Raw genomic sequence first — 27,497 nt, 5'->3', positions numbered from 1 at the left:
GAGAGTTTGTTTCAAACACAGACTTTATGCAAAATTATAACATAATATACGGCCCAAACATTTTTTTTTTATTAAACAAATGTATACTTTAATTCAAAAGGATATATTAAGTTGATCACAAACTGTGTTGGGTGTAATGGATTACTAAGTAGGCCTAATTCATTACTGTTATTTATTTACTTTTCCCTTGAAAAAATAAAGTAAGGGATTACTCTTCATTTTTCTGTAATTTAACTACTTCTGCCTTCTGTTTCACAGACCAGGCTTAAACTAGTCCCAGACTACAATGCATATTTGTGCTGTTTTAAAGTAACTTTAAAAGTCACTTGCACTGACATATCTTAAAATATGTCAATGCCATTGTTTTTCTCCAGATATACACCCACCAATAATGTTTTTCAAAGTCCGACTTAAAAACTTGAACTTGACACACAATGTAATGACGAACGCGGTTGTCCAGCCCTGTTTGTTTGAACCGCGAGAGGCGTCAAAGCTTACGCTACTCCTACGTCATACATCGTCAAGTGTTACTCTTTTGGCGTAGGTCGACTTGCGTGCAGCCGTCTGCCGAAAGCTAGTTATTTTAGTCGATAAAGTTTTAAATATGGATATTTTTCTTACACAAACACATCGCTTCACTTCAGAAGGCCTTTATTAACAGTGTCTAGCACTTTTATAATGGATGGATGCGCTTTGATGGACTCCGCATTATAAAGCTGGGAAGAGCCAGGACATTTTTTAATATAACTCCGATTGTATTCGTCTGAAAGAAGAATGTCATATACACCTACACTGTAAAAAAAATCTGTAGAACTTACAGTATTACTGGCAGCTGCTTGCCAGTAACTTACTGTAGTTTTAAATTGATGTTATTTACTAGCAACAGTTTGTTCAAAGTTAAATGAACATTAAACATTAACAAGTATTTATCTTTACAGAATAAAACTAAAATAACAGCCTCATGCAAAGCATTCTGGGAACCAAAATCTGAAGGAAAAAAAACAGAAAAAGGTTGAAGAAGATTTCTGGTTCCCAGAATGCTTTGCATTAGATTGTTATTTTATCATTTTATTCTGTAAAGATAAAGACTTGTTAATGTTTAATGTTCATTTAACTTTGAACAAACTGTTGCCAGTAAATATACATCAATTTAAATCTACAGTAAGTTACTGGCAAACAGCTGCATAACTACAGCAATTTTTTTACAGTGTAGGATGGGTTCAGGGTGAGTAAATCATGGGCTAATTTTCATTTTTGGGTGAACTATCCCTTTAACATCAAAAATCAACGTCTAAATGTTAAAATGTATATTTTTAATGTAACCATATCCTTTTAAATACTTCAAGAATAATTTATACAATTTTATATTATTTATTTGAAAGAATTAAAAGAGCAGTGTCATGTCTGTTGACAAGGTTGGGATTTAGAAAGTAATTAGTAATTAGAAATGCAATACTTTTTAGATAGATTAATTAGTACAGCAATCTAATTACACTGTTAAAGGTGTAAATATTAGCTAGTAATGAATTACTTTTTTAGAGTAACTTACCCCTCACTGATCACAAATGACAGTAAAGACGTTTATAATCTTACAAAAGATTTCCGTTTCATGCTGTTTTCAACATTGATAATGATAAGAAATGTTTCTTAAGCACCAAATCAGCATATATGATTTCTGAAGAATCATGTGACTGAAGACTGGGAGTAATGATGCTGAAAATTCAGCTTTGCCATCACAGGAATACATATTACATTTTAAAATAGATTAAAATAGAAAGCATTTATTGTAAATTGTAATAATATTTCCCAATATCACTGTTTTTACTGTACTTTTGATAAAGCCTTGGTGACCAAGACATCTTTCAAAAACATTATATACACATCTGTGTATGAAGACAACATATTTCTTGTTTTTAGTATATGGGTATAAGTATTCAGACATGGCACTGGAGAATGAGAGACAAAGTTTTACAGTATACAATTACAGATAAAAGAGGGAGAAGACATCTAGATCAGGGCCAATCCTTGACCCAACACTACATCCAAACACACACGCATCATTTATTTGTTCCTGATGTACCTCTCCTTTCCTCCCTTAAGGAAATATATTAATACATGGATGAATGGACATCTATACAGTGGTCAGTCTAATGTTGACAAGTTGGCTTATAAAATGACATATAAACACATAGACACTGAGTGGCCTATTTTCTAGGTCTTAAGCTGAGGCTAAAGCATTTCTGTTAAGATATTTAGCTAGCTACATATTCAGTATAGAATAAAGTCCATTCAATACTGCCCAGCTGTTAACATTAATATCTCACTTCAACAGATTTGTGAGTAATTAAACTTGGTTAAGATTAATATGCCCATTGCCCACTTATGCAATCACCTCATTCAGCGCCAAACATGTTGAGCTGCACAATTAATCGTTAAAATATCACAATCACGCAATATTATTCCTAAATGACGATGATTCGCCTGTCTATTAAACCTTTGACCAAAAAAAATACCAGAACATTCAAATCTGCAGTTGTCATGTATAGGTATGAAACCACTTCACAAACAGTCTTTTCAATCAACTTCAATTCAGTTAACTTACAAATATTCAAATTTTACAGAAGAACTGGTATAAAAGCGTATAGTTCAGAATCAGATATAAAAACTGATGTCTATGGAAGCAATAAATCACCTTTTGAAAGTAACTTGACTCTTCAAATAACGATTGTATCGATTACATCATTACGCCACTAGGTTGCGACGTGTTAAAAATATGTATTTGTCACTGAATCATTCATTCAATAGATTTGTTGAAGTGAAGCATTTATGAGTGAGTCTTTGAATAATTTATTCAAACCATTTTTTTTTTTAAAATAATTCTTTCAAATTAATTAATCATTTTTAAAAAGAAGGCAGCAATTAACATTTTGTCAGAACCTCTAGTAAACTGCATGTTATTTTGTTTAATTGTTTGTTCAGAATTGTGGGAGAATCGTGATCTTACTTAACAAAAAGAATTGTGATTCTCAATTTATCCAGAATCGTGTAGCTCTACCAACAGGTATTTGTACTTTACACAAGTAGGCGGCAACACTGCTATCAAATCCATCAGGAATGCACCGTACCACCTCTCCCGTCTGCTCAATTTTTCCCATTTGTTCTTTACTGCTAATCTTTGAACACTGAATCAGACGTCCCTTATGTTTTTTTTGTTTTGTTTTTTACAATGTTTCTGATTTTAGATCACTTTTATTCACACTTCACATGTACCAGAGCAAACATGCCTCAAATACTTCCAAAGAATAAACAATTGCTAACATCTCAATGGCACTTTTGAAAAGCAAGGCAAAAATTGCTGTAAAACAAATTCACCACAAAACTACAAGCACATAAAACACCAGGTCACATGTATTCCTTCACATTTTTGTTAAAAGAATGATATAAATGTGGAGTCTGTGGACTTTATCCTGCTAAAGGAGGAATGCAGGTTAGAGGCCTGAATGTTGGGCACTGGGAGTTGGCAAATGTTCAAAAGGATCAAAACACAGGTATGGGCTTGAGCAGGTTTTACCTCAAAACATGGCTGATGTCACTCTGATGGGGCAAGTTTACATCTGGCATATAATATCACACTCGGAAGTAAATAAAACACTTAAGTACTATAAACTGTCCAAATATTCCTCTGAAGGTTTCCTTCTTATGTTACATTAGCTTTTACAATAAAGGGATAGTTCACCCAAAAATGAAAAAATCTGTCATCAATTTCTCACACACATGTTGTTCCCAACCTGTATAACTTCAACAAAATTTTTACCGAAATAGCAAAAATTGCTAGCCTGGGAAAACCCAGACAACTTCCGGGCAAATTTAGATTTGCTCTGAAAGTTAGTCTGGCAAAGAGCTCATTCAAGCCCATTTCCAATCCGCCGAAATCGAGGCACCAATCAGAAATGTTGGGGCGGGCTTTACACGATGACGACAGCGCTGGGATTTTGAAGCAGATTTTGTAGCCTACATTACAAAGATGGATGCCACCGTCGAACATCACTCGTTCGAATCAGCTATCGCGTCTGTTTTACGCGATTTTAACGTTTACTTTTTGTTAAAAGCCGAGCAAAGAACAACACAACAGATGTTTCTCCTCCGCTCTGCATACGTCATCTCCTTCATCGCTCTGATTGGTTTTAGGTCTATCCGCGACGTCCGTTGGTGACGCCCCTCTGGAAATGATTTGTCTTTGACGCTTTGCCAGACAATAACTCAGTTACAACTGAGAATGGTCTGGTTTTAACCAGGCTAAAAAATTGGTATTTTACAACAGTAAACAAAAATGTCCTTAAAGTCACAATATATTACATTGCTGTCAATTTATTAAAACAATCACATTTTTCTGTAATTAATTACGATTAATCACACCTAAGATTACAATTTGTTATATATTTTTTGTTTCTAATCCATATTTTCATGTGCTCGCTTAGAGGTGAGCGCAGCTGATCATAGGATACATGCAGACCATCCTCGGTCGGCCGTTCACTCCGCTGTTTACGTTCACTTGAGACATAAATGACTGTGTTTACTTACAAATACATGGTCACTTTGGCACACAAGTGTGTGTATTTCACTGTTCAAGCCCAATTCGGCAGCAAAAAGCACTGAGTTCAGTTATCTCACGCTTTATGAGCAGGCTCTCTGACAGTTCTCTTTCGCTGCTTACTGCACTTTAAAATCACTTATTTTTAAACCGCATGCAAACGATAAGCTTTTTTGACTGCGTATAGTACAGCAACATCACATGAGCGTAACCAAGATGGAGACGATAGTCCAAAGTCTCTACCGGTTGACAAATTTCTACCGGTTAATCGTGTCTACTGTCTACGTGTAGGCCTATATTGCTGGAATATTACACTGTAAAGCTAGCCAAAGGATGTGGGGAGACATTAGCATAGCTACTTCAGGAAGGGAAAAAAAGGATGTAGCATTAATTGCATTAAATACTTTAACACAAAATATTAATCACAGAATATAATAGGGCAGCACGATATTGGAAAAAACTGACATTGCGATATTTTGTTTTTCTATGAAAACAATTTCACCAGATGATTTGAATAGCTCTATTTGTAAATAATTAATCATAAATGATTGGGGTAATTTTGTAGGAGCGTGCATCTGCATAGAAAATAAAAAATGACAAGCATAGTGAATCCAATAAAACAGATACAAATGAAAGAAGTAGCCTAGTGCTTTATTTCAGGTAAATCTAACTGCATTTAGATGCAAATATGAAATAATCAAATGTAAAATAACACTGCATAGTCTTCACTTTATAAACTGGCTGGGACAATACACCTATCTCCCGATTCGATACTATCACGATACTTGGGTGCCGATACGATTAAGAATTGCGATTCTACAAGTATTGCGATTCTATATTTTAATATATTGCAATTTTTTTAACACTATACCATTGGGAAAAGTTAAATCATACACTTATAGAGACTGTACATCATGTATAAGATGAGTCATATTTACAAAAACAAATCATCCCATCTTTCTGACTTTTATTTCAGAAGCATCATACAATCCTACATTCTCTTGAATAAATGATTCAATAAACAAATACATTTTTTAACAGTCACTTGTCGCCATTTAGTGGCGAAACAATGTAATAGATCAATGCGTTATTTTAAGCACTAAGTTTCTATCAAAAGCTGATTTTGATCGCTATCGTAGACATCTGTGTTCATATTTGAACTTTAAACTTTTATCCAAGTACTTCTATGATCATTTTAACTATTGCATCATCACAGAAATAATGATACTACGAGGTTGAAAAGACTGTTTGTGAAGCTGTTTCTTGACAACTCTCTCCGGGTCAGCGGCAGCGCCAACACAACTTTGAATGTTGCGATTAATAGACAGACAAATTGAAAGATTGCGTGGGTGTTTGAATCGAGATCACCGTCTTTTAGAGATGAATCGTGCAGCTCTATTGTCTTATCTCTCTCTCAGCATATGAGTAGCGCGAGGGCTTTTCAGTGCTTTCAGTCTCACGTCTCTTCCACGCGTCCACTTGGGATGTTATGTCACTCAACACTCACAGATGACGACACATAGTAGCTAACTTCTGTCAACCTCATCTACAAGCAAGGACAAAAATAAAGCAATTGAATTCGAATTAATTTCGATTCTGGAATAAAAAAATCGATTTTAGAATCATAAAAAAAACGCGATATAGGTGAATCGATTTTTTTCTCCCAGCCCTAAAAATAATTAATAAAATGAATTAATACAATTTATCTTTGTTAAAGCTGCAAAAGTGATTTTCTCTTTCTCTTTTGTTGTTTTATTAACATAACACAAACAGCTGTGGGTATATTAGGCTGTTGTCACTTTAAGACGAATGCATGGATCCAATATAATGGTATGCATCAGTTTTCTTTCTCAATTGTTTACAACACATAACCGATTGTGTTTACGAGGATCCTCGCAGAGACAGTCATTTTGACTTAATTTTGCGTGCACGTGTAATAATAATAATAATAAAACCTTTATTTAACCAGGTGAGCACATTGAGAACACTTTCTCATTTACAATGGCGACCTGGCCAAAAAAGCGTCGAGGTACAAAAACATAAGTTACACATATAATTACAAGACAAAGTAGTACTCAATAAACATAGAAGATTAATATACAGATCCGTAGATCATGTACACAGATCGGGTTAGCATGTACAATGGTCCGACAATAAATTTGCTAACAATAATTTAAAAGTGATTAACGGGACAATGGATTCAAGCTTCAAAGATTTTTGAAGTATATTCCAGTCATTAGCAGCAGAGAACTGGAAGGAGAGGCGTCCAAAAGAAGTACAAGCTTTAGTAGCCACCAGGGTAACATACCTGCTTGAACGAAGGTTCATAGAGGGGATTGCTCTGGAAATTAATGACCATAGATAAGGTGGGGTGTTACACAGTAAGCATTTAGAAATAAAAAGATACCAATGTTTTTGACGCCGGGTATGTAATGAAGGCCAGCCAATTAAACTGTAAAGGTTGCAATGGTGATTGTTATATGGAGCATTGGTGACAAAGCGGATGACACTATGATATACAACATCCAAGTATATTTAAGGTTCCGGTTCAAGCTCAAAAGAAGAGAAAGGGGCCTGAAAGACGCCTCTGTGTGTGCGCACAGAAAACAGCGCACGAGTTGTTTAAACTGACAGGACTTAAAAACACATGCAAATGATAAACTTTCACTCTATGATGGTTCAACTTTGCAACTAATCCACGAATCACATGCGTTCCAAACCGGAACCTATCAACTACGATCCCTATACTTGACATCGCACATCCTCAGTAAAGCCGACCCTGTTCCTTCCTTATCCTGAATCACATTACAGACAGCAATTATATTATATTAATAGAAACAAAACCATTTCAAAACTTCTGCTCTCATTTTGTTTGGACAGTTTATGTAGCAAGCAATGACGTTATTATGGACAATCTTTCTTCTGACTCACCAACTGAGAACAACCACTGAGACAGAGAGATGACTAGCATGTTTGAATAGATTTTTAAAAACCAAAAAATACTATATTACTAGTAATGTGTGAAATATTACTATTAAATGATGAAAAACCTCAAACACTATGAAACCTATATTCTCAGCTCTTAGAACTTAGATCTTCACTGTTTGTTGTTGCTTGCTGAACTTGCATATTAAACAGGAAGGATGATAATGTGGGTGATGTCTGGAGCAACCATAGATGTTCTCTCCCTCCCATTCATACTCTGACGTAACTACAACATGCCTGTGCCTCAGACTCAGTCTCAGACTGAGATGAACAGATATACGGCAGTACATATGTCTCTACTGTCTCTCCTTCGGACTGCCCAGGTATCTCCTCTCTCACCGTTCTTTTACAGTTTGATGACCTCTGCATGTCTTCACCAAACACAATGCGTGTGCAAGTGTTTGTATGTGTGGTGTAAATGAACCACCACCCGAAAAAGACCCTATTTGTCAGTTTACTTAGGGTTTAACCACTGTGGGAGTGAGGCAGTGGGGGAAACAGAGATTGGGTGTGAGAGGAGGATCACTGTCCCGCTAATTCTAAATGGTATTTGCATCTCTTTCACAGCACATTGTAAATATAATCCCCCAACAGCACACACATACCATTTAATCTTACTAGGCCTTCAACTGGTAATAGTTATACAGTAGCAGTTAAGACAACATGCTAATATCCCACTATATTCTGAACCCAAAGAAAAAAAAAATTGCAATATCTCAGTAGTTTTCCTGGAGAGCAAATGGAGATTTTGCTCAAGTCTCTGACCATCTCATTATGTTTCTTCTCTTGAGATTCATACAATGTCTTTTCAATACAAATATTTGCATGTGCAGTTAAAAACGTAACGTGTTTTATTTGAGTAGTGAAGTCTAATCTAATCTACTATCATATTTGAAGACATTTTGGGATCAGTATGATTTTTTGCTCACCAAGGGTGCATTTATTTAATCAAAAATACCGTAAAAGCAGTATTGTGAAATATCACCACAATTTTAAATATCCATTTTTTATTTTTATACATTCTAAAATGCAGTTTATTCAAGTGATGGCTGAATTTTCAACAACCATTACTCCACAACACAATCAGAAGTCGACAGTGGGGCTTCGACAGCCTTAGTCAAACAGGTTGGCGGCACGTGTGGTCGGGTTGCGGTGAGATTGTGGCGTTAGAAATTGTGGTTAGGAGATTTTGGTTAGGTCAGATCAAGGGTTTATGCCACTGAACTACGAGGAAGGAGCAACCTCAGCAGGAGGGATCTCAAGCACAATAGAAAGAAAGAAACCCTGATGTACAGTAGCTGGGCTGAGTTGAGTGGGGGACGGGGGGACGGGGGGGGGGGGGGGGGGGGATGGGTGGACTCTGGGACGCCAGAATCACTGTCAAGCCCTCTTGAGGTGTCGTGGGCTAGTCGACGAAACACTGAGGACGGAATGTGCCCACTTGAAGACCCCAGAGATGTCCCCTACTCAGCTCAATCCAGACGGTTGTCATGCTGATCCGTGGGGAGACCGCACTGTGGTTGATCCCCGGAGCCAGCATCGCAGCCGTTGTGTGTGCTGACGCGCCAGGAAATACACTTCAGCCATTAACACCAGACAGAAGGATATTCACATCACCATATGGACGGAAGCGTAAATGGATGGAGACGCATACTGTAAAGCTACGTCTTAGTTGGTGCTTATCTTGGCGAAAGCTGAGTGCAAATCAGCATGAAGTTTTAACATCTATTCTTGTGTAATGGAAATCACATGTTGATTTGGTGCTCAAGAAACATTTCTGATTATTATCAATGTTGAAAACAAAGCTTAATGTTTTTGGAAAAAAATAATAATGATAATAAATCTATGATAATTGGAAAGTTCAAAAGAACAGCATTTATTTGAAATAGAAATCATTAGTAACAATGTAAAAGTCACTACTGTCACTTCTGAGCAAACCTTCTGAGTAAAACTATTAATTTATTAAAAAAGAAATCCCAAACATTTGATAGCAGTGTAGTATAGGTCCATTAGATAAACGTCACAAAATCTGCAAGGTTCAGTTGGACTAAAGCGTTGCCAATAACATTATGTTTCAAAAAGTAATTTGAAATAATTTAACAATTTTTATACTTTTAACAAATTATTGTTTTAATACTTTTAACAAATTATTGTTTTAGTCTGAGAGAAACTGAACTTTTAAGTGTGCATGTAAACACTAATATCTTTAACTGTGCTAAAAAATGATCTATAAAGTATCTTTCGAACTTAAATGATCTGAGCTATCCATATTTATATTCCTATATGCTTACCATAAGACAACCATTATGTAATTTCTGTCAATTTGAATTCTCCTAAAAAGTTTGGAGAAACATCTGTGTCAAAGTCAACTGAAAAATATTGACATTTTACTGAGAACTGTATCAGGAGATATTGAAGAATATGGGCATGAAGTAATAAACACAGCAGGTGAGTCTTAGAGGACATCTCCTCTCTATGTATTCAGACACTTGAATGAAATCTTGATACTGGCCTCTTAACTCTCGAAGCTATAGAAATCCAATAAAGACTATGTCTACTTTTTCAGAGTGAGCTGTCAAAGTGAGCATTGCGAGCGCTTGTGGGCCTGTTTTGAAAAAAGATTCTTGCATGGCTGCTTGTGTGCATCTCGTGACCCTCTCTCTCTCCTGCAGGTGAGATAAGACTGGAATTTGCTTGTCCTCCAGGAGAGAAAGAACTATCACGAGCTGCCAACCCCCACCTCGGTCCCCATATCCTGGCATGGGACTGCAGCAAAAACCGGGTACTCTGGGTGGATATCTCTGCCCTGAATGGATGTTATGGCTGTGAACACAGATTGCTGATGTTTGAGTTGAATTCATGGGTGTGTTTGTTTCTTTCAAGTCTGCTTTTTTGAGAGCTGAGGTGCTTCATCAATTGTGACTCTAGGGGTTTTGGTGGATTCTATTACACACGCACACACAGACATGTGCAAAGGCACACCAACATGTATGTGCATACCACTTGTATGTATATACCAGTAGATATATACACATCCTGGCATGTATTAGAGTGCACTCATTCACACACTCACACACACATCATATCTGATGGAGAACACATACTGACGCCACACACACCCATACATGTTCACACACCTTGACCTGCACAGTGTATGGACTCCTTCAAGTATGAAAAGTTCAAAGCAGACCCTTACGGTTCAAGTTACCAGCAAACTCTCTGACCTGGTGACACTAGGTTCTGGCATCTGCAGAAGAACAAAAAACTCAAAAATCCCAGATGATCACAATTTCACTGTGTATATAAACTAAATAAGGAAATATTAACTACTGACAAAGGGCATTTTTGTCTTCAACTAGCACCAAAATAAACTTTGTCACGTGATACTAGATTTAACCACTAGGTGGCCAGTACTGAACGACAGAGGGGGTGGGAATTTTGGCCAGGAATTCCATCCTGCTTTGAGTTAAAAGGCTTTGGCATTGCAAAAATAGGAGAAAATCTGTTCTTTCAAACTGCAATGGCTCCTCAAAAGGACAACTCATAGTTAGATCGAGCTGTATCTACCACAATCGTTTCTAGCCTTGCATCACAGTACTGGGACACAGGCCACCCCAATCAAAAAAAGTGTCCCATTTTTTGATACTCTTTTTGGATACTGTTATTGATATAAATGGTCAGTAACTCTTTATTTTAAGGTAACGTACTTACACGTTATTAAATGTATAGTAATAACTAACCCTAAACCAAACCATGTCCAAATGTCCAAATGTCCCGTTCTTCGTGATTCCATTTTTCAAACTTTAGTTAGTGTGTAATGTTGCTGTTAGACCATAAATAATACCTGTAAAATTATAAAGCTCAAAGTTCAATGCCTAGCGAGATATTTTATTTAACAGAAGTCCCCTTTCAAAGCCTACAGCGAACGGCCGGTTTGGACTACATCCCTCTACTTCCTTTTTTAATGACGTAACTAGAACAGTTTTTTTACTAATCTCCGCCCACAGGAATACACAAAAAAGGGGGCGTGGTCTTGTTGCGCTCCCACGGAGAAGAAGCACTTCAGCTGCGCATGCATGTCCAATTTATGGTAAGAGGCGTGACCTTTCCGGGCAACGTGCGATAAGCTGCTGTTGAATCACAACACAGGAACCGCTGGCACAATCAGAACTCGTTACGTATTTCTGAAGGAGGGACTTCATAGAACAAGGAAGTCATCGGGCCGTTTTTTGGACAGTGAAAACAGCGGTATACAGATAAGTCAATTGTGTGAAAAATACAGTGTTTTTTTACACGCGAAACATGAATACATGTTATATTGCACACTGTAAACACAATCAAAGCTTCAAAAAAACATGAAGAACGGGACCTTTAAGTACATGTTAAAGGCAGCGTACGTAAGTTTGAGAAACTAGCAGAAAACTGCTGGATTTTGAAAGTATCCAACAGAGAAACTCCCACCCCCTCACTTCTGGGCTCCATGGAGTGACATCACCTTTTTTTGCCTTGTTTGCCTGCGCTGACTGTATATGCAGGTACAGGTGGTACTGGGAACTTTGACTGCTCTTTCTCTGCCATAATTGTGAGACTTCCTAGCTTCCGGCCGGTACGTGCCTCTTCTCTTTCGAAATGAGCGAGTCAACCGAGTGCGCGCATGTGGGCGGCTCCTGTATCAGCAGGGGTGGTAGCCATGGTAGCGAGGAAGAGTAACAGTCACCCAGCCAATCATTGCATTCGTTCCAAATGGAAAGAGTAGCTGTGTTTATTGCAGCCCTGAGAGGACTACTAACAGACACTCGATTTTTATACTCTCCTTTTCAGAGTACTTACATTTTAGATATGTATTGCCTATCTATCCTGCCTTTAAGTACATGTACAGTAGTTAATTGATATTACAGTACTTATTTGAGTAAGTACAATGTAACTAAGTCATCTTAAAATAAAGTGTAACCAAATTGTCTTTACCTGCAGCACAGAGTCATTCATGCACATTAAAAGTACAATATGTAAGAATTTTGTAATACAATATCCAAAAATCATTTGCACAGTGTGATATATTTCCTGCAGTTGTGTACTTACAATATCCCAGAAGTTCCCACAGATTTTTAATTTCAGAGAAATTCCAATTTTAAATAATTGGCCGTCCCGGAATTTTCACTTGTCGCCTGTCACTGACGTAATATCCGCGTTATCCCTGGTTTCCAATACGAGCATATTAACCATTCCGACAGATGTGGACAACAGCGTTATGTCTAGCTGCAATTGTTTCGTTCAAACATTATGGACCATGGCAAGCAAACTTTGGGAAAAAAGGAGAACTAAAACAAGGATCAATATCAGTGTGGCGTTTTCGAGATGCCGAGAGCTCCACGTCCGTGACAAACTTCGACTTGACAGAGCTCTTACATGTACTTTATTAGACAGGTGAGCAAATGTACATAAAACTAATCAATGTTATATAGTTCAACATGATGAAATGTTAGAATATGATCTGTATGTTATTCTAATGTTGATCTAGCTTACTGCTAGTCTCATACAGCCAACAAACTAACACATAGAATAACATTATAACTTTCAACACACTCAAATGCAGTTTAGTGTGATAGTGTAGTAGACCAAGTGAAACAGCGCTGCGTTACCTCACAAGCTTCATTCGTCTAATAAACTGACCTGTGTGAGTATTAATTCAGCACTTGCGGGTAGTTCGGTAGAAATAAATGTCCTTATTCCTTTATATCCGCGGGACTCGCGTGTGATATCTGTCTCTCATTAGCAATCGAGCCCTGCTTCATACAGTCATGATAAAAACATCAATGTATTCACTCGTCATGCATAAGCATTATTAGATCCATAAGCTTGACGACAAGTTCCATAATACAACTGGAAAATTGCGTCATCAACCTACGCCTTTGTTATTGTAAGAGGTTAGCGACCCCTACCGGCAAAAAAAAATTACATATCGTATCAATAGAGCTGCTTCATAGTTGACAAACGATAGAAGACATTTGCAAGTTTTGTTTTCTACAATGGACTGTAAAACATCAACCTCATCCAGCACTCTTTTTGTTTTCTGTCTCATAAAGTATCCCGTTACGGTGTGAGAAACAACTGCAAACAATTCAGTGAACGAGTGAACTGTCCAAATTAATCAAATTGAATTGCGAACAATATTTCAGACCTTTTGCAAAACAGTCTGACCTGACCAATTAGATCAAAGGTGCATCCCAATTTGCTTACTTATATACTATTATATGCCATTTTGTAGTATAAATAGTGTGAGAAGTGTGTTCACACTGAACATTCCAACAAGAAAAGGTACATTTATTTAACTGAAAAACTATTTCACACTTTATGCACTTAACTGTGGCACCTTTACCATCTTATGTACGAAAGGGGGAGGGGCAATCAGACTCTGATGTTGGATGACAAAATAAACTTATACACTAATACATTTATACACTAAGAGTGTCAGAGGTTCTGGGTTCTGAAGCACCCTTGTATAGTTTTCTTTTTTTCTTCATTAAAACGAAAGATGTTCATCAGTGATTTTACATCAAGAGCAGGGACACGTTTGTGTGCATTTTGTTTTGTGATTACACAGGAAAGAATAGAGTCTCCGGAATGGCGTTAGCGATACATTGAAGCGCTCTTCTGTGTGTGAAGACTGTGGCTGTATACGAGTCACAAGAGAGCCACTGATAACAGCGGCAACGAACACTCGGCATGATTTCGAAAACAACTCATTCCAGTGCCAGATTGCCTCTTTTTTTTAACAAACAAACAAACAAACAAACAAACAAACAAACAAACGAAATTAATACTCTGCTAATACTCTACTCAACTGATATGTTTGCATTATAGAGCCTACATCCCTGGTGCGAGATGTTTCAAAGAAGTGGTGGGGACAATATCGAACCAGGCAAAAAGTGGTGGGGACATTGTCCCACCTGTCCATTCGTGAATTTGGCATAGTTCTGATTCTACAAAGACACATGAAATGAATGATGAGATATTATCTTGGAAAATGATTCTCAGATTCTTATTTGGTAATCCCCACCTATAAGCAAGGATTTATCAATAATATTTCACAAGGGCTCATGTCCCAATAAAAAGGACTGAACTAATTGCTTTGAGGCCTGTCCGAGCATATTAACTCTCTAATGAACAATGTCAGATTCACTATCAGTATCTTTAAAAAAGCATCAATGAGCACATGCCTAAAGAAAGGAACTCTTGCTTCAAGGATCTATTTGTGTAACATTACAAATGTTTCAAATTTGAAATCGGCCAAAATAATCAGTACCACACACTGTCTCTCTGATAATGCAAATCAGGCAAACATTGGAGACATTTTGGTCTGGGGGTGGTATGTATGAACTGGCATTTTTAAGGACTCGAGGGGTTAAGAGGTTGTGTGAACAATGGACTATGGTTAGATTCACTTATTGAATAGAACTGAGGGTCATGCAATCTTGCTGTTGGGGGATGGGGCGCACTATATGTCTAAATGCCAGTCCTGATGGCTAGCTAACTCCTCCCTCTATGCATGACAGATGCCACCTTTCACCTTGTAAACTCAGAAACAGAAATTGGGCGGAACCTTAGGGAGTAATATGAAAGAGCTCCAGATTCCTTATTGAGAATAAGAACAATCCAACAGCCAATCAATGGAAAGGGAAGTGGAACCTACATTCAAACTCTCTGTCAGGACCGGTGAACAACAATGCCCATTGGGAAATGTAGGAACATGATATGTTTTGTAGTAAGGTCACCAAATGTGCTCTTCTGTCCCTGTTAAGTGTGTATCTGTACCTCTAGGACAGGTCCCTCCCTAAACATGTCCTCACCTGTCTGTCTCCTGCTACTGACGCTGACATTGGGACAATGAATCGGCCAAAACTATGCCATATCTTCATATTTGTGGCATTGTATCCAATCAGGTTTAAAGATACAGACATGCAAAACATGTTGTCAGATTGATCACTCTGCGCTGTAGAGGCTAAGAAGACAGAAACATGTAATGGGTTCATATGGAAATTTTAAAGATGAGAATAAGTATTCCTCATCTTTTCACATGAAGTTTGTAATGAGAAAATAACCAGCATTTAATTTGTCAATAATGTCACATGTAATGAGCAAATAAAACTACAGTGTCAGTAATCTGATTGCAACTAATTTTGCTTTTGCCAGTAAAATTTGTGCAACAAATTGTTGGTGCAGATAAGAAACCACAGCTTAGAGAAGATATTGATCATAACAGCTGAGGTTAACCAATATGCAATACACAGTGAAATAAAAACTACTGATAATAAAATAAATAAATACACAAATAAGCAAACACAGCAAGATAGTCTATAATATTGTCATTAGTCATAAACAAAGTTAAAAACCTGTTTGAGTCGCTGAATGTACAATTTTATGAATGACTGATATCTTGAATAAAGTTGCTGTTGCGTGTTTAACATTGGTAAAACATTTTAAAGGGCCATGCATCCTGTGTTTATACATATGCATTTTAATGAATTAAAAATGTGATGTGTATTGTGCTGGACTTTCACTCAATAAAGTAGCTAAATTCAAACAATTAACGGATTGTATCTTTACAATTACACATGAATATCGCATGTTTCAATATGCTAGATTCGCACTTGTTCCATAGTTATAAAGTAACCCATAAAGTAGCCTCTGTTTATAAAGTTTAGCAGAGGCGGGAGTGACTGCTCCAAAAGAATCATGACGGTTACGTTTTACTTTTTTAAATATAAAAACTAAAAGAAGTAACAAGCAAACGTGCACTTACCGCAGACTCCGACTTCTGCACCTCTGTGCTTAACGTGAGGAACACCACTAACACCGCGCCGACACTCTTTAAGTTCATACTGATTTTCAAAGATTCTGCCCTCTTAACATTGACAGTTACAACTATGGACACTTATTAAACTTATCATATTCCTCCGTTAAGCTAACTGCAAAACCAACAAGTTTTTTCAAAAGTTACAGAGGGATTCTTGTAAATTCTCAAGGCTGTCCTGTGCTGGCAGCGCTCGCAATAATGTACCCGTCACTTTACTGAATCCCCCTTAACCTGCTCACCGCACTACTTTATATTCCTCCGCCAAACATGTAGATCCCCACAGACTTTAGGTTGTAAAGTCATGAAATGATGAAGAGATTCATTTAAATGTCTTAGGGGCTTTCTTTAGTAGATAATAAACCATTAATATAAACTATTTTACCCGCTGTTTTCTTCTTCTTTTAAATTTATAAGGAGAGTTGGTAGCAATGTCGTGGCGGAGGACGCATCACACAAACACACACACACACACACACACACACACACACACACACACACACACACACACACACACACACACACACACACACACACACACACACACACACACACACACACACACACACACACACACACACACACACACAATATATATATATATATATATATATATATATATATATATATATATATATATATATAGCCTATGTAGACACACACACACACACACACACACACACACACACACACACAGATATATTAAAATAATATATAGCCTATTCTATTCTTTTATGCAGTTATTAAAAAAGTGGTGCAGCTATATATAAGATATGACAATGAGTTTTTCTGAGTTTTTCATTTTAAGTTCACTTTTTACCCAATAGTTCTACTTCGCTGCAGTCCCATTTACTAAAATAGATGGAAATTAGACTACATAAGGTTTATTTGTCCTTTCTGGCCCAGCCTACTTTTATTTTTTAGGTAGTTAAAATGAGTTTTTAATTTTGCTACATATTATTATACTGATCAATGTATGTGTATCATGTAATTTACATAACGTTTGTTTTATTATGTCCAGTCTTGTGTGAGACATATATAGCTTACACGAGTGGTAGGCTACGCTGTTTTACTGATAACATAGTTGTTATAGCTGTTTGTTTAGAGGCAAAAGCGTGAGGCGTGCGGGTGATTGACGGGCGAAACCCCGCCCTCTTCTCAGAGCACAGGCACTTGCGGTGCGTGAATCTACTCTGCCGCGAGGACAGCAGAAGTTTCTTGTGAGTGAACTCTTTTTCTCAGAGGACAAACAGAAGCAAAACTTAAAAACACCTGCATAAAATACCTGTAGCATCTGCAAAGTAATATTTCAATCTCTCTTTTAATTGTTTATATTTATCCTTATCTCACTTTTTGTCCTCCGAAGTGGACGAACCGCTCACCGGATTCTCAAATGAATAGGTTTGTAGCCATTAACGGAGGCTTACTGTGAAGACGCCGAGGATACATTACCTGCGTTTTCCTCAAAGCTGTGCAAAATGAAGCTTTGGTAAGTATATTTATATGTTGTTAACCGTGGATACCAATTCAGACAATTGGATATTAGGTAGTCAACTGTCAGTTTTAGTCATCCGAGTTAAATAAAGCACATTTTTTGCAAGCACACATGATGGATTTGTTTCTCTCCCTCCACAGGAGTTTTGTGTTACCTGTTGTTTTGTATGCAGTGTCTGCACAAGCGGTAAGTGTGCTATCATTATTAAAAACACTTCAACACTCACATGATGAATATAACTGCATTTCCCCTTGTGGTTTAGATCACCAGAAAGGATTTGATCATTTGTGTGTTATTTAACTGAACATCTAAGTTGTTTTTAAACTAATAGCCTATACATCTGCCATCATGTTTTCCAAACACATTTGGATGTATTTTATAAGACACAATCACTTAACAAATTACAACCTGGGAAGATTTGTGTAGACTATTTGTTTGCCTTGTTAAAATAGTTAGATGTCGAACACTTACAATGGTTAGTTTCCACTGCGAAGTCATTATTTAAAACAAAAAAACTTGTAAAGTCTTGTTTGATTTGTGAAATGTCTCAGTTCTCATCACCAAACTGAAAAAAACACTCCTCCTCCTAATTAATATGCAATGTCCCTGTTTCTCTGCCACGCCCATTTACCCCATTAGTATCCTATTGGCACTCACTATTCTAATTAGTATATTAGATATAAGCTTCTGTTTCGTATTTCTTCTGTTTTGATTGCAAGCAATAATTTGGCTGCACATTTAGTGTACATGATTTATGGTGCATTTATCATCTTTTTCTCATGTTGAAGAAATATGATATGCATTATTTTAAGTAGCTAATTTGAAATCGTTAAAGATTAGCCGAGTCATCAAATTGTGCTAGTTGTTGGGGAAATGTGGAGGTGATGAGGTGCATATTTAATTGTTTCATATAAGTTGAGTGTATAGGTGAGTTATGAATAGGTGTGTCTTGAAGATATTTGAAAGCACAGTAAGTTGTGATTTGGCTGTTCTGATTGTCCATAAGAGTTTATTTATCATGAACAGGCAGTGACCCTATATGGAAAATAGGGAAAATGCATTTAATTTTAGCAGTTACTGGGAGCAATTGAAGTATGATTAGAGAATATATGCATGACATCAGAGAATACAAAATGCACAGACCTATCAAATGGCAGCATTCTGGATGGACCCAATCAGACATGAGGTTGATGCAGGTGGGATAGAGAGTAGTGGCAGTATAGTCTAGCCATGAAATGATTATAGCTTGCACTAATAAACAGCTTAGAAGAGTAATAATTATCGGAGGGCTGAATTGTCCTCATGTTCCTTGTGTAGCATGAAGCTGGAAATGGTTGCTTCAGTGTGGTCCACAATGGTAAGTGGGTCAGCTAGGAGTCAACTAGGATTTCGTATATGAGAATAGAGGGGAAAAAAAATGAAGAGGTCTTGACTGTTGAAGAGGAGTTCATTTGTGTTGAAAAGACAAAAAGTCATCCCGACCAGTATTATATTTGTGATGCCTCTCTCACTCCATATATCTAGCACCTCACTTCAGATCTGTTTAAAATGTCAACTATAGAAATGTATAATTATATATACTTATTTATTTTTTATAAAATAATTGAATAATCCTTATTTAAATTGCCTTTTGTTTTAATAACCACAGTGGACAGACACTTCCCAGAATGCCAATACTTGTAGAATTTGTTTGAATTGTAAATCAGTAAATTCCACTTTCTGTTCTGTTCTTTTCTTTTCGGTTAGAGCTGCACATTTCTGAATAAATTGAGAATCACAATTTGTTTGGGGGGTTTAAAATAGAGATCACTATTCTGAAAAGTCAATGAAAAAAATAACATGTATGACAAAATGTTCTGGCAAACTGTTAATTGCTGCAGTATACTTAAAAATATTAAATTAATGTGAATGATTTTTATTTTTATTTAAAAATTGGTTTGAATGAATGATTCAATGACTCGCTCATAAAGACTTTACTTGTTTCATTACTTGATGAATCAGCGTTTTTGAACAAATCTCTTAAATAAATGATTATATGACAAATACATTTTTAGCAGTGACTTGTTGTCAGCACCTACTGGTGAAACAAATTGATACAATCTTTATTTGAAGCGTCAAGTTACTTTCATGGGTTACTTTCAATGGGTGATTTACTCTATTTTTATTGCTACCGTAGACATTAGCGTTTATATCTGAACTATAAACTTTTTTCCAGTACTTCTGTGATAATTTGAATTATTGTAACACAGATAATGATACTGTGCGATTGAAAAGACTATTTGTGAAGCTGTTTCATACCTATGACAACAGCTTTCTCTGGGTCAGCGGCAGCGCCTACACAAATCTGAATGTTCACTGTGATCATACTGTCAAAGGTTTAATAGACAGCCAAATCTTTGTCATTTAGGAATAAGTTGCTGATTTTTTTTTCTCAATAAGAAGATTGCGTGGGTGTTTGAATCAAGATGACAATCTTTTAACGATTAATCGTGCAGCTCTACCTGTGGTATATAAAATCAAAGACAAAATCCAGTCACATGTGGTAACAAGATGAAGTACTTGTTAATACTAATTGGGAACAGGGTTAGAGTGGTAAGCAAAAATAATCTGTATTTGCAGAGGCATTTGGCTGGAGTGACGCACAATTGATTGTAATTAGTACTCAAATGAGAAACTGTGCATTTAGATGACACTGTTGATTTGGTGCGGGTGGGGAAAAGTAAGGGGCGAAGCAGTGATCCCTGTGGGACACCAGTGGTGTTTAAAAAATAAACACCACAAAAATGATGAGATGAGATGACAAAACAGTAGTCACAACGACGGCATGTGTTTGCATGAGCTCTGCAATTCAGCAATCAAATCACACCACGTTTATATATATATAGCACTTTATACAATTGATTGCTTTAAAGGAAGCAGCATTAAGCAATCAGTAATTAGCAATCAGTCACTCAAGATTGGTCACTTGTCTTTTGCCTGGTTATCAGTTTCTCTGTTGTTGGCTAAGCGTGCTATTTAAGCGATGTAAACAAATTAATAATGAAAATAAAATAAATATTTGATCATCCTCCATAACGCAGTTGCTATTTACATCTCATATCGTCTGTAAACCCTTGCATTACCAAGGCAACGACTGTTTGTAATTACAACATTTGTATTACATTCCAACAAGCTCCGTTATTAGCCCCACAGTGCATGGAATGGAACGATTAAAGGGATAGTTCACTCAAAAATGAAAATGATCCCATGATTTACTCACCCTCAAGCCATCCTTGGTGTATACGACTTTCTGGCTGTTCCAAGCATTATAATTTGAGTGAATGGTAACTTGGATTTAGAACCACAAAAAAGCGCATCCATCCATCATTACAGTAATCTATACTGCTCCAGGGGGTTAATAAAAGCCTTCTAAAGTGAAGAGATATGTTTTTGTAAGAAAAATATCCATATTTATAACTTTATAAACTATAATCACTGGCTTCCGGTAACGGCTGTACGCGAGTCTAGTTCCGGCGGGAGAGTGACCTCTGACCCGATGTAGGATGTGGGAGTAGCGCAAGCTTAGGTGAGAGTAGACGCCTCTCAAGGTTCAAACAAACAGGGCTGGTCAACAAACTCAAGCTCCTCCTACATTTCCCTTTAAAAATTGTCTCTAAAAGATTCTCTCTAATTCGTGACCGGTGTTTAGTTTTGCTCTGTTCGCCGGAACTAGACTCGTGGACGGAAACCATTGATTATAGTTTATTATAAAATGGATAATTCCGGTCCTTGATTCTGATTGGTTGAGCTGTGTTCGGAGCCGTTGTAAATTACTCAACAAACATACACCTGTGACCGCATTACATTAGTATTACTGCACAACTGCCGTTTGTGATTCTTTGTTGCTGCATGTGTTGCTCCGCACCGCGTCGTGCCTAACAACGCCCCTTAACTGTTCTAAATTCCGGCTCTCACAGACCTGTTAGTTTCTCTATAAGAAGCCCTCCTCTTCTCCACTCATTACCTGTATTAACTGCACCTGTTTGAACCCGTTACCTGTATAAAAGACATCTGTCCACTAGGGGTGTAACAGTTCACAAAATTCACGGTTCGGTTCGATACGATACACTTGTGTCACTGTTCGGTTCGGTACGAATCGGTACGTTTCCGATACACCAAAAAGAAAGAAATGCCAGAGAAATTTCCTTGATTTAATTTTTTAATTATATTTTTATTAAAACTAATATAAAGTATGATATTTTTTAACTTTGAGCAATGATGGAGCTATACTTGACTTTTCTTAGGAGCATATAAAACAAAACAGCTCCTTGGACAAAATGAAATGTAATATTGTAGTAGTTATAAACAAAGGTTTATTTTAGTTCAGATTAACATTTGAGGGCAGCAATTGTATTCATAATGTCAAAATAAAACCGACGTGATGTTACTTTAAAGCATTATAGCCTACTATTCCTGCCAAACTTCCATGGTTACAGTTAGTAGTGTTACGACAGTAAATCCATGGTGAATGTTGCTGATCTGTGGACACTGGATAGTTCATTCATGGCACAATGTTTCTTCCTGGTTTCCACGTCAGCGCTGTTTGATCCGTTAATAACGGAGAAGTGCGAATGTTTCTCACTAGATCTCGCAGCGATGTTATTACTTCAGTGGCGAATTCAAATGCTTTCTTTAATGGATTTCGGTGTGTAGTAACAGTGCTGATGATTAAGATCGGCTCGCGCTGCATTGGTCCAAACTGATAAACGGTCCGTCAACCACACAATAACGAGTGGTTTCGTTCCGCTTACATTACATTTGCCATTTGATGTTGGGCAATGTTGTGGTCACGCCAGCATCTCTTACATTATGAGCGCGCTTGCCACGCGTGACCCGCCTACATTTTAAATAACGAAATTTTGGTCGGCAGGAAAAATGGTCCAACGAACCGTTCGGTTCAAAAATGCGTACCGAAAACCGAACCGAAAGCCTCGTACCGAACGGTTCAATACGAATACGTGTATCGTTACACCCCTACTGTCCACACACTCAATCAAACAGACTCCAACCTCTCCACAATGGCCAAGACCAGAGAGCTGTGTAAGGACATCAGGGATAAAATTGTAGACCTGCACAAGACTGGGATGGGCTACATGACAATAGGCAAGCAGCTTGGTGAGAAGGCAACAACAGTTGGGGCAATCATTAGAAAATGGAAGAAGTTTAAGATGACGGTCATTCTCCCTCGGTCTGGGGCTCCATGCAAGATCTCACCTCGTGGGGCATCAATGATCATGAGGAAGGTGAGGGATCAGCCCAGAACTACACGGCATGACCTGGTCAAGGACCTGAAGAGAGCTGGGACCACAGTCTCAAAGAAAACCATTAGTAACAGACTACGCCGTCATGGATTAAAATCCTGTAGCGCACACAAGTCCCCCTGCTTAAGCCATGTCCAGGCCCATCTGAAGTTAGCCAATGACCATCTGGATGATCCAGAGGAGGAATGGGAGAAGGTCATGTGGTCTGATGAGACAAAAATTTAGCTTTTTGGTCTAAACTCCTCTCGCCGTGTTTGGAGGAAGAAGAAGGATGAGTACAACCCCAAGAACACCATCCCAACCGTGAAGCATGGAGGTGGAAACATCATTCTTTGGGGATGCTTTTCTGCAAAGGGGACAGGGCGACTGCACCGTATTGAGGGGAGGATGGATGGGGCCATGTATCGCGAGATCTTGGCCAACAACCTCCTTCCCTCAGTAAGAGCATTGAAGATGGGTCGTGGCTGGGTCTTCCAGCATGACAACGACCCGAAACACACAGCCAGGGCAACTAAGGAGTGGCACCGTAAGAAGCATCTCAAGGTCCTGGAGTGGCCTAGCCAGTCTCCAGACCTGAACCCAATAGAAAATCTTTGGAGGGAGCTGAAAGTCCGTATTCCCCAGCGACAGCCCCGAAACCTGAAGGATCTGGAGAAGGTCTGTATGGAGGAGTGGGCCAAAATCCCTGCGGCAGTGTGTGCCAACCTGGTCAAGAACTACAGGAAACGTATGATCTCTGTAATTGCAAACAAAGTTTTATGTGCCAAATATTAAGGTTTGCTTTTCTGATGTATCAAATACTTATGTCATGCAATAAAATGCAAATGAATTACTTAAAAATCATACAATGTGATTTTTTTTTTAGATTCCGTCACTCACAGGTGAAGAGTACCTATGATAAAAATTACTGACTTCTACGTGCTTTGTAAGTGGGAAAACCTGCAAAATCGGCAATTTATGAAATACCTGTTCTCCCCACTGTATGGCTATTTTTCTTACAAAAACGCATCGCTTCTCTTCAGAAGGCTTTTATTAACCCCCTGGAGCCGTATAGATTACTGTTATGATGGATGGATGGGCATTTTTAGATCTTCAAAAACTCGATTACTATTCACTCCCATTGTAAAGCTTGGAATAAAAAGGATATTTTTTAATATAACTCTGATTGTGTTTGGCTGAAAGAAGAATGTCACATACACCTAGGATGGCTTGATGGTGAGTAAATTATGGGATAATTTTCATTTTTGGGTGAACTATGAAGAGAACGGTTTAGCCCGAAGGTGGAAAAGCAGCTATGTTCTGGACAGTGACACAATTTTCTTTAAACTTCTCTTAATGTAGACGTCACTTTAACTTTAGACTTTTTAGAGGTATGCTTGTAGAGGGTCAGACCTCCAACATCCTTCAGAAAAGGTCATCAAGAATGATGAAGCAGAGAAGATAAGTTCTTAAGAGTCTTTGATGGGGTCAATATAGAGGTCAGGGTCTTAGGTGAATGGTTTTACCATTCCTTTTTTTTTCTACAGACAAGAACAACAAATCTTTATTCGTGTGCTGACATTTACCAGCAATTGTAAGCTCCTACATAGGTTTTAAATGGTTAATTGGCCCAAATTCTTCAACTGGATTATGAGGAGCAAGGCAATACAAGGAGCCAAGTATTAGTGAACTGGTGAAGTCTATAGAGAAGAAAATGAAACTGTTAAACCGTAAAATATAATTCACAGTTTATTTGCTTTATTTGCTTGTTTGTGTATTTGATAATGCTTTTACATGATATCACAAACCAAGTGGGGTAGCGCATCATATATCTACGTATATACTGATGTATGGAACTTTCACGCCATATTTTTTATTTTTTATAAATTCTCATCTGCAGCCACTTTTTCTGGTTATTGAATAAAATCTAAATCTTACTGGCAAAACAGCCAGTTATATCTAATAGCCCTTCTGAAACAGACTCATAGTTAGGGGTGTGCGATATTGACAAAAAAATCTATATTTTCTGGGATTTTATCGATAACGGTAATTAGACAATATATTCTGAGTGTGTTATTGTGTTGGTACGTTGGCAGGTTTTGGGCTGCTGTGGACAGATGACTCCCAAAGCTTTTGGTATTCTTCATATTCTGTGTGGTGGTCAGTTCACAGAAGTGACAACAAATATTTTTTCCAATACGTTTCAATTGATTTCTACCTTTTATGGGCATTTTTACCTTTGTAAATCCATTTTTTAAACCTAATTATATGCATGCATCATCTTTTGTGTCAATTTAATTAAATCAAATTCAATTATAATAATAATAGACAATAGGACTGTTACCAATCAAATTAATTAAATATGAGCAAAAATCATGTTTGCAATGGAGTGGAAACACAGAAGCTACATTTGAAGTGGCATTTAAAAGCATTATCAGCATTTACACAGACTGCACAGTTCAGAGGTGACAAATGAATAACCTACAGTCACAAATGCATAAATAATATTTTTATGTTTTAAACATAAAACATGGAATATTGATATTTGAAATGATTTAATACATGAAAAGATATTTTAAAATGTGAAATAAATTAAAACCGCCAGTAAGCTGCAGCAAGCCACTGTTAATGAGTGAGTCATTGAGATTTAACCGATTCATTCAAATGGCTAATTCATTCAGGAACGAAGCTTTTTACTATCTTAATCTATCTTAGATATTGTAAGGCCGTCTAATTCGATCCAATGGCGGTATTCGATTAGAGGTAAAGGTCTCACGCGTGTTCCGTCTTTTTTCATGGCAAAGGGATTTTTAATTAAATGCAATACATTTTATCTTATGTATTAACTCGTTATTTCATCTGACTCCATAAATGAAAAGGTTTTTCAATGATATCTGTGCATCATTAAATATAAGTGAATGTTTGACTATTCCTTTTAACTCTAATGAAAATAAAGTCAAAGTCTGTTAGAATAATCAAATATAACAATTTATTATGTCAGGTAAATGTATTATTACAATTTCATAATCAATTGAAAGATAATCAATGCAAACCATCAAATGTTCTAGAACAAAGAGGAAAATCTTTTACCCGACATTATGAAATGTCGCTCAGCATTCACGGGCTGATCTGAGATACAGAAAGGGCCCTGATCCTTCCGCTGCATTTCATTATATAGCCAGACCTCATTTCATATGTAAACATGAGTTCACAGTGGAAATTTACTGTGTTCACCCCCCCAGACTTACTGGGGGCAGAAGTTGATTTACATGGTACCATTTGCTAACAGTGGAAATTAGCATTGAGTTCACACCTTCTGAGAGCAGGAGGGTTTACCCATCCACCCTCCTTTGTGCGTATGTTATCTAAAAACTCTTAAAAACCTTATTTCCTTTGGTTTTACTTATTTGGAAATAGGACACTTGTACCAGTCGCACTTGTAGACATTTCAAATAATAAACACATGTATAAAACTGTATGATAGTTGTTCAAATTAAAACCATATAGATTCTTATGTGAGTTTGGGTGATCTCTGCAAGAGTGGGGGATGCGGGGAAGAAGTGTGCGTGTGAGAGTTCAAATCTTATTTTGCCAAGGTCCTTCGTCTCACAGACCAGTGGTCTATCTCTTCAACCAGTTTCCAGTCTTCCAGTCTTACAATATCATTGATTCAACTGATTCGTTAAGGAAGTAAGGAAACACCGCCATATGTTGCTCAGAGACGCAATTACAGTGCTGTGGCTTTGTTTTGAACTATTTCCGTAGGCGAAATAGAGCAAAAACAGACAATATGGTGTCTAAAATGAAAGTCGCTTAATTTTAACTTCTTGTTTATTAAACTTGTATAAAATCAACATCACATTTGTTATCATGCTGATATCTGGAGAAAACTGAACTGCACTCTTTGTGTGATATTTATTAACCATATTAAATTATTTAAATATAGACGAAATCACGCAATGAAAGCATGCAGAATATGCATGCATGCGCTCTTATCTGTGTTCGTGAGAGGGATATACTCGATAATATCAGATCGCACATTGTCAAAAAATGGTATTTTAGTATTTTAACTATGCCAAAGGCAATGGATTCCAATAACAAGGTGCACATAGTGTAAGGCAATGGCATCATTTTCCTTTAAAATTCCCTAATGCTTAGACTCAAAATGGGCTTGTGTCGAAAATGTAATATAAAATATCATGACATTTTATTATGTAAAATAACTTTATTCGGGTGTGGGATAAGGATGGGGATTAATGTTGAGTCTATGTTGAGAAAAAAAGCAATCATGGCTAA

The 27,497-nt window shown here is 37.2% G+C and overlaps 2 protein-coding genes across 3 annotated transcripts in view; one reads left to right on the top strand and one right to left on the bottom strand.

The window, feature by feature from the left end:
* The window catches only part of col4a5 (collagen, type IV, alpha 5 (Alport syndrome)), a 54,308-nt gene extending 37,675 nt beyond the window's left edge, over window positions 1–16,633 (bottom strand). Inside the window, exon 1 of the mRNA XM_056258935.1 lies at window positions 16,377–16,633. Within this exon, the coding sequence (XP_056114910.1) occupies window positions 16,377–16,454 (78 nt within the window). The 5' untranslated portion in view covers window positions 16,455–16,633. The remainder of the gene's footprint in view (window positions 1–16,376) is intronic.
* Window positions 16,634–17,573: 940 nt separating this feature from the next.
* Window positions 17,574–27,497, top strand: part of col4a6 (collagen, type IV, alpha 6) — a 138,987-nt gene continuing 129,063 nt past the window's right edge. For both annotated transcript variants that reach the window (XM_056258933.1, XM_056258932.1), the window contains exons 1-3: window positions 17,574–17,647; window positions 17,794–17,916; window positions 18,063–18,108. In XM_056258933.1, the coding sequence (XP_056114908.1) occupies window positions 17,906–17,916; window positions 18,063–18,108 (57 nt within the window). In that variant the 5' untranslated portion in view covers window positions 17,574–17,647; window positions 17,794–17,905. The remainder of the gene's footprint in view (window positions 17,648–17,793; window positions 17,917–18,062; window positions 18,109–27,497) is intronic.

Source organism: Rhinichthys klamathensis, unplaced genomic scaffold, assembly GCF_029890125.1.
Source record: "Rhinichthys klamathensis goyatoka isolate OS25496 unplaced genomic scaffold, OSU_Roscu_1.1 h1tg000161l_1, whole genome shotgun sequence".
NCBI lineage: Eukaryota > Metazoa > Chordata > Actinopteri > Cypriniformes > Leuciscidae > Rhinichthys > Rhinichthys klamathensis.
The sequence above is the reverse complement of the archived record's forward strand: the minus strand, read 5'-3'. Positions and strand labels throughout refer to the sequence as shown.